The sequence below is a fragment of the Mya arenaria genome, chromosome 2, assembly GCF_026914265.1.
Source record: "Mya arenaria isolate MELC-2E11 chromosome 2, ASM2691426v1".
Taxonomy (NCBI): Eukaryota; Metazoa; Mollusca; class Bivalvia; order Myida; family Myidae; genus Mya; species Mya arenaria.
Window position 1 is genome coordinate 68,493,935 of NC_069123.1, and position 8,785 is coordinate 68,502,719.

Below are 8,785 nucleotides of genomic sequence, written 5' to 3' on the forward strand. Positions count from 1 at the left end.
TGTATTTGACACATAAAGGCAAGATCAACTTTTTATGTACTTGTTCATAGGTCAATGTCCCATTCAGGGGCATTTGTCACATACTGTGACAGCTCTTGTTCAATATTCTTTGAGAAACAAGCTATATTGATAACAAAGGTTAAACTCTTTTACTCAGGTGAGCGATTTAGGGCCATCATGGCCCTCTTGTTGATATAAAGCATTGTCTAGTGGTAATGTCAAGTCTGTTTTTCTCTGGGATGTGTAACCCTTTAACTGTCATTCATCATTATTACACAGCCACTTTTCTGAAGCTAAATTAATCTCATTTGCTTTATACTTCATTAAATAATAAGGGTAACTTCCCCCTTTCAGCTAAGAAAGCCTTCTTTATACTGCAAATTGGGGTGCAGTGGGTCAGTCCAGATGAAGCCAATAGGTGCTGGCAAGCTCTAACACCTCCATTTCCTCCCTCTCCCAAAATATCGAAAAAATGTTAAAATTTTGCCCTACTGGTCAAACGTCACTCGGCCACAGCGGTCTGCTGTTTGACATAAGCTATATAAATATAAGTATATATTGAAAACCTTTTAAAATATTTTACTTTCTTAGCAACCACTGATCCGTTTCAACCAGATGACTTCCATAGGGACTGCCTTAGCAACTTGTACTTTCTTTAGTTACCAATGACTAAATGTCATTTATTAAGTTTTGCAAACTTGATATTATGACCCACACTCTTGTAAACTTATAAGCATTGATACTCAGGTGAGCAATATAGGGTCATTTTTGCCCTCTTGTTTATGAAATCTACCATCATAGACAAATCTTAGTTACCAACATTGAAATGCAGTGGTCGACATCAGCACAAGCCTGCGAGCCCTGCACTGGTAAAATGTCTTTCAGGCTTGCTCAAATTCTGAATTTTATATAGCAGGGCTTGTTCAAAAATTTGATGCCAAGCAATAGTATAAGAATTTGGGCTTGTTCATTCCAAAGTCTAATTTTGATGACTGTGAATGTAAAAAGTTCTGTTTTTAGGAACTATTTAAACTGTAGGAAAGTGTCCTGTGTGCTAGTTTTTCATTTCTGCATTGTACAACATTGTACTGATACCTTCTTTCTCTTTCAAAAGTTGTAAGTTGAACTCTTGTAACTGTATAAATATAGCTGATATGGTCTATGTAATTGTTTACGTCCAATTGTTAAAATTTCAGCTACATGTTTACCATTACCTATTATGATAATAAATTTATTTAAACCAGTTTCTTGCATGTTGATGTTGCAGGTGTGTGTTAGAACTGGGCTGTGGTGTGGGTATGCTGGGATTGGTCGTATGCCAGGCGTGTGGGGTCAGCTCCTATGCATTTACTGACAACAGCAGCCATGTCCTCAACCTAGTCGCCCACAACGTCCACCAAAACTTATCCAGGCACATATCGGGACCTTACACTAGCCATAATAGGATTAAATCTGGCCAGTCAGGACCTGTCAAGCAGGTCAGGCATTCAAGTGAAGATGATGTTCACCATGTCAGTGCATGTGGTGGTGAGACTGACCATACAGAGTGTGATAGAACAAGACAGGGTTGCAGAAATAATTCTGATGTTGATGGGGTAGATGATTGTGAAAATATGAGTACTTCAGTTACAAGTATTAGTGACTTACAAGATGGAGATGATGGTGCTTTGAATTTAAATAGAAAGTATTGGAAGGAGATAGGCCATGATATTTTTGCCTATGATGCTACAAGAACTGTCAGTGTTGGAAAACTGGATTGGGAAGCCACTCGTGACCAACTTGAAGAGCCATACAGGGATATAGACATGGTTCTTGCAGCAGGTATGATACATGATTTTCTACTGGTAGAGGAAATCTGAAGATTGTGTACACCAACCATCCTAGCTTTTACGTTTTAGCTTTTGCTCAGATAAAGTACCATTGTTTCGTCTTAGAGAAAATGCTGTAATTTTCCATATGAAAGCTATGGCTCAGTCTTTCGCATAAGCCTATGGCATGTTTATCTTAATTTCAAAATTTTAAATGCTCATTAATTTGTAATTTTTCTTTTCAAAATATTTGTTCACTCGACTTTCAATGTTGCAGATGTTGTGTATGATGTGCGAGTGATCCCAGCCCTTGTTCATGTTCTGAAGACATTCCTGACCCCGAGTGACGGTCGTAGCCCCTGTGTGGCCTACATTGCCTCCACCATCCGCAATGAGGACACACGAGACCAGTTCCTCATTGCCCTCAGTAATTACTCCATGACAAAGAGACACATTAAATTATATGAATAAAATTATTAATGTTCAAAGTTTAAATTCCTTGATATGCTTAAAATGTTCATTGCTTCAAAGTTTAAATACCGGTATGTGAATTGTCAGATATATTAGGACAGATCTTTTTCCTCTTAATGTGTTATTTGTGTCATTAGGGATATTTTGTTTTAGTTGCAGATTAATCTACACTCAATATATTATTATGCTAAGATGTTGTTTTAAACAAAACATCATATGAATGCTTATTTTTTTCACAGGTGCAGAGGGGCTTTGCTACACACCATGTGAGTCACCATCAAGACAGCTTTTCCACTATGACAACTCAGTACCAATAGAAATCATCAAGGTCACTGCTTAAAGGACAGGGTTTCAATGTCACTGTGTTTCAAGGTGACTGCGGAATGACAGTGTTTCAATGTCACTGTGTTTCAATGTGACTGCGGAATGACAGTGTTTCAATGTGACTGCTTGAATGACAGTGTTTCAATGTCACTGCTTGAATGACAGTGCTTCAATGTCACTCCACAGTGACTGCTGAAGAACAGCATTTCAATGTCACTGCTTAAATGACAGTGTTTCAATGTCACTGTGCATTGACTGCTAAACGACTGTGTTTCAATGTCACTGCTTGAATGTCAGTGTTTCAATGTCACTGCTTGAATGACAGTGTTTCAATGTCACTGTGCCGTGACGGCTGAAGGACACTTTTTCAATGTCACTGCTTGAATGACAGTGTTTCAATGTCACTGTGCGGTGACGGCTGAAGGACAGTGTTTCAATGTCACTGCTTGAATGACAGTGTTTCAATGTCACTGTGTGGTGACTGCTGAAGGACAGTGTTTCAATGTCACTGTGCGGTGACTGCTGAAGGACAGTGTTTCAATGTCACTGTGCGGTGACTGCTGAAGGACAGTGTTTCAATGTCACAGCTTGAATGACAGTGTTTCAATGTCACTGCTTGAATGACAGTGCTTCAATGTCACTCCACAGTGACTGCTGAAGGACAGTGTTTCAATGTCACAGCTTGAATGACAGTGTTTCAATGTCACTGCTTGAATGACAGTGCTTCAATGTCACTCCACAGTGACTGCTGAAGAACAGCGTTTTTAATGTCACTGCTTGAATGACAGTGCTTTAATGTCACTCCACAGTGACTGCTGAAGAACAGCGTTTTAATGTCACTGCTTGAATGACAGTGTTTCAATGTCACTGTGCGGTGACTGCTGAAGGACAGTGTTTTAATGTCACTGCTTGAATGACAGTGTTTCAATTTCACTGTGCGGTGACTGCTGAAGGACAGTGTTTTAATGTCACTGCTTGAATGACACGTGTTTCAATGTCACTGTGCGGGTGACTGCTGAAGGACAGTGTTTTAATGTCACTGCTTGAATGACAGTGTTTCAATTTCACTGTGCGGTGACTGCTGAAGGACAGTGTTTTAATGTCACTGCTTGAATGACACGTGTTTCAATGTCACTGTGCGGGTGACTGCTGAAGGACAGTGTTTTAATGTCACTGCTTGAATGACAGTGTTTCAATTTCACTGTGCGGTGACTGCTGAAGGACAGTGTTTTAATGTCACTGCTTGAATGACACGTGTTTCAATGTCACTGTGCGGTGACTGCTGAATGACAGTGTTTCAATGTCACTGTGCGGTGACTGCTGAATGACAGTGTTTCAATGTCACTGCTTGAATGACACGTGTTTCAATGTCACTGTGCGGTGACTGCTGAATGACAGTGTTTCAATGTCACTGTGCGGTGACTGCTGAATGACAGTGTTTCAATGTCACTGTGCGGTGACTGCTGAAGGACGGTGTTTTAATGTCACTGCTTGAATGACAGTGTTTTAATTTCACTGCTTGAATGACAGTGTTTTAATGTCACTGTGCGGTGACTGCTGAAGGATGCTGTTTTAATGTCACTGCTTGAATGACAGTGTTTCAATTTCACTGTGCGGTGACTGCTGAAGGACAGTGTTTTAATGTCACTGCTTGAATGACACGTGTTTCAATGTCACTGTGCGGGTGACTGCTGAAGGACAGTGTTTTAATGTCACTGCTTGAATGACAGTGTTTCAATTTCACTGTGCGGTGACTGCTGAAGGACAGTGTTTTAATGTCACTGCTTGAATGACACGTGTTTCAATGTCACTGTGCGGTGACTGCTGAATGACAGTGTTTCAATGTCACTGTGCGGTGACTGCTGAATGACAGTGTTTCAATGTCACTGCTTGAATGACACGTGTTTCAATGTCACTGTGCGGTGACTGCTGAATGACAGTGTTTCAATGTCACTGTGCGGTGACTGCTGAATGACAGTGTTTCAATGTCACTGTGCGGTGACTGCTGAAGGACGGTGTTTTAATGTCACTGCTTGAATGACAGTGTTTTAATTTCACTGCTTGAATGACAGTGTTTTAATGTCACTGTGCGGTGACTGCTGAAGGATGCTGTTTTAATGTCACTGCTTGAATGACAGTGTTTTAATTTCACTGCTTGAATGACAGTGTTTTAATGTCACTGCTTGAATGACAGTGTTTCAAGGTCATTGCTTATAAGACTTGAGTTTCATATCACTGCTAGAAGGGCACTATTGACATTTTATCAAAGTTCTTATATTTATCAAACATCAAGGTCACAGCTGGTCTCTTGCCTTGTATGTGGTGCAATATATAATTAAAAGTTGTATTTAATATGTGTAATTGTGCTTCTTTCTAATCTTATGACCATTTCTGACCATTTCAAATAGGTCATTTTATTAATCTCTAGTTCAGTGTTGTCCAGGCCGTTGTGCCTCTAAACTGGGTTTGCACTTGAATGTTTTACTACTGGGCTTGTCCTTGTAGTTGTCATTGTATGTAAACCATTGTAAATACCATTGAAAAATAAGTATGAATTCAAACATGCATGTATTTCACTGTCCAATGCAAAACAATAAGGTTTGTCTTTCTTAACATTGTAATAGTAGGTATAAGAATTATGTGGTATGAAGTTATGAACACATGGAGATCAACATTTTAGGAACATTTGTAGCAAGAAAAATCTCATTTATAAAACTCTGTTGTATCTGGATTAGGAATAAATGCATACGAGTTTATGTTCTTTAACATTTCTATTTATGATTGTGTCTATAAAGGTTCTATTTTAATAATTGGTATGTATAATCATATTCAATGAAATGCTATTGAAGAGACCTAGTTCACTGTACCTTTTGAAAGCTAAAACTAAGTATATTTTTAACCATGATCGATCATTTATGTAATATACCAAGTGCTAGTAGACATTGAACATGCTTTTCCAGTGTTTGTCACTATCTTGTAGACTCTTAATGGTGCTTTGTTGTGAAATTTGCTTACTGTTCATCATGTGTATTGAATTGATACATCTTTGTCAAGGAAATAAACTTGAGCTGTTAGAAAGTGACATTTTTTGTTGTTTTGTTTCTGATATTGGCCCAAAGCTTAAGTAAGGTAATAATTTAAAAAAGGAGAACAAAAACAGAAATTGATTTTTTTGAATAAATTAACTTTCATAATTACAAAAAAGAAAAAAACTTTCTTTACAATAGTTGAATGTGTTGATTGATTGATGGTTTATATTCAGTGTGTGTATACCATGTGATAAGTTACGTCATAACTTAAAACAAAGATCACTTTTCTTACAGTACTCCATTTTTAATGAAACAAGGGGCAGTCTATGCCACTTAAAGAGCTCCACCTTCGTTTATTTACCAGATTGTGATAAGTTGGTTTCATCAAACACTTCCACAAACGTGTTTTCAAAATAATATTTGACAGTGCTTCGTCAGACGGCTGTTTTGTGAAAAGGTTTGTTGAAATTTTTTAAGAAACTAAACTCAATCAAACTCTGGTAAAACACTGAAGGCAGGGCTCGTTTAGTGGCGTAGACTGAGCTATGTTTCATTTAAAATGGTGTAGAATAAGTGGTTATCTTTGTTTAAAGTCTTCATTCAAAGAAAAATATTGCCTTCTGACGTAGCATTTACGACGCAATTTTTCACATGGTATACACACACTGATATTTATTCAGGTCACAACACACACAATGTGCATTTAGTAACACCATTGTATTTAGTACATTTAAGAATAACATTATATAGCTCTAAAGAACCGGGGTACATGAAAATATATCACATAAACTTATGCATAGGCAGGATGTTTATTTACTAAAAATAGTCAATGCATTTGTGGACTAAAGACTTAAAATACAGTTGATAACTCCACACCTAGACGCATGAAATCTATGGAGCTCATTTCCAATGAGGTGTCAACCACTTTGCTGACCTGATAACTTCAGTACATTGACTGGCATAAGGTTGCCCCGTTTGACAATTGATACCCTATATAATTTTGTTTTCTCCATGTAATTTTTATACCTCTTGAGTGACTACATTATCCATTATGGATGGTTATCAAACTTGTCCAAGATATCATACCATTTCAAATTCTGAAATTTGATGATGATTGGACAAGACCAATTTTAGATAATTTTTATACCTATTGAGTGACTAGAGCAATATTGCTGGTTATTGAACTTGTCCAAGAAATTTTACCAATTCACATTCTGACTAAATTTGGTGATGATAGATCAAAGACTTCTTAAGCTATTGAGCAGACAACATACTGGACAAAATCGCTTGGTACACCGCAGGTAAAACTAGAATATGTCCCTTTTTTTAAACGGGCATATAAAACTTAGTTTTAGGTATTAAAATAACCCACAGCAGGTCACTGTTCACTGACTATGCCCGATGACAACAAGAGCTGTCACAGAGACAGCGCGCTCGACTATTCTGCCGCTTTTCGGTGTATGGACTGAAAAGTTTTGGCAAAACATGCATGGATCACTGTTAGATTAGATTTCAATGCAATACATGATGTGCTGAGATATTTACATAAATTGAATTGGAAAATATTTGAAGTGGTACGCAAACTTTAATGTAAATTCTAAGTCGAAAAAGGGGCATAATTCTGTTAAAATGCCTGATACAGTGACTTCCTCCTGTGTACAGGTTGGGGACATGATGGTGAACAAGTGTGCAAAGTTTCAAAGCCATATGTAAATGGACTTTGAAAATATTTGAGGTGGTACGCAAACTTTAACGTAAATTCTTAGTAGAAAAAGGAGCATAGTTTTGTCAAAATGCTTGATACAGTGACCTCCTGTGTACAGGTTTGGGGCATGATGGTGAACAAGTGTGCAAAGTTTCAAAGCTAGATGTCAGTGGACTTTGAAAATATTTGAGGTGGTACGCAAACTTTAACGTAAATTCTTGGTAGAAAAAGGAGCATAGTTTTGTCAAAATGCTTGATACAGTGACCTCCTTCTGTGTACAGGTTTTGGGCATGATGGTGAACAAGCGTGCAAAGTTTCAAAGCTAGATGTCAATGGACTTTGAAAATATTTGAGGTGGTACGCAAACTTTAACGTAAATTCTAAGTCGTAAAAGGGGCATAATTTTGTCAAAATGCTTGATAAGAGTTATCTCCTCCTGTGTACAGGTTGGGGGCATGATGGTGAACAAGTGTGCAAAGATTCAAAGCCATATGTCAATGGACATTGAAAATATTTGAGGTGGTACGCAAACTTTAACGTAAATTCTAAGTAGAAAAAAGGGCATAATTTTGTCAAAATGCTTGATAGAGTTACCTCCACCTGTGTACAGGTTGGGGGCATGATGGTGAACAAGTGTGCAAAGTTTCAAAGCCATATGTCAAATATTTGAGGTGGTACGCAGACTTTAACAGAAATGGTTACGCCGACGACGCTCGGGTGACTAGGATAGCTCTCCTTATTCTGCGAATAGTCGAGCTAAAAATGAACAACCATTGACATCTGCTTGCAGTGCTTTTTTTGTGTTAGTTTAAGTTTTTCAGAGGCACCTATTATAAAGCTTTTGTATCAAACAAAATTGATGATTTCTTAGAAGGCTATTGAAATAACACAGGCATTTAAAGCATGCGCACCATTTGTGCTTGTTAGAATACCACACACGTTATATGTGTCCATCCAAGCTATAAAATCCTGCCGTGGTTAGGTCTAGTTTGAAGTTTTTTAACTTTGTAAAGGAAACACGGATAGAAAATGCAGTTTTACTAAAATGTTATGGTATGACACTCATGGAGACCAGCATGGACACCCTTCTGCCTTCATAAAATTAAATGCACATGACCTCAAATATTTCTTTTGTTTTGTTTTATGAAGTTGTATTACGTTTAATTGCCAGATATGTAAAGGGTGTACATATTTATTACCTTATTATAAGTTTTTAACACAATATCTACGGTTACATTTTCTGCAAAATTCATAATGTTCAAGTTCTTCATAGATTCACTGTGCCCTTTTTACACTTAGCACCCTGTTTCTTTTCTGCAGCACCCTGTCCTTTTTTAAATCCTGGCTAAAACTATAATTAAATATTGGGTTTGAAAGTACTTTCTTGAAAACTTGTGCATTTTCATTCTTTATATCTGGGTAGCTATTTCCAAGTGCTGAAAAATTT

The 8,785-nt window shown here is 37.6% G+C and overlaps 1 protein-coding gene across 1 annotated transcript in view; it reads left to right on the plus strand.

Moving 5' to 3' along the window:
• Positions 1-5,685, plus strand: part of LOC128208595 (uncharacterized) — a 22,741-nt gene extending 17,056 nt beyond the window's left edge. The window contains exons 7-9 of the mRNA XM_052912150.1: positions 1,268-1,821; positions 2,086-2,235; positions 2,519-5,685. Of these exons, the coding sequence (XP_052768110.1) occupies positions 1,268-1,821; positions 2,086-2,235; positions 2,519-2,619 (805 nt within the window). The 3' untranslated portion in view covers positions 2,620-5,685. The remainder of the gene's footprint in view (positions 1-1,267; positions 1,822-2,085; positions 2,236-2,518) is intronic.
• Positions 5,686-8,785: the final 3,100 nt, after the last annotated feature.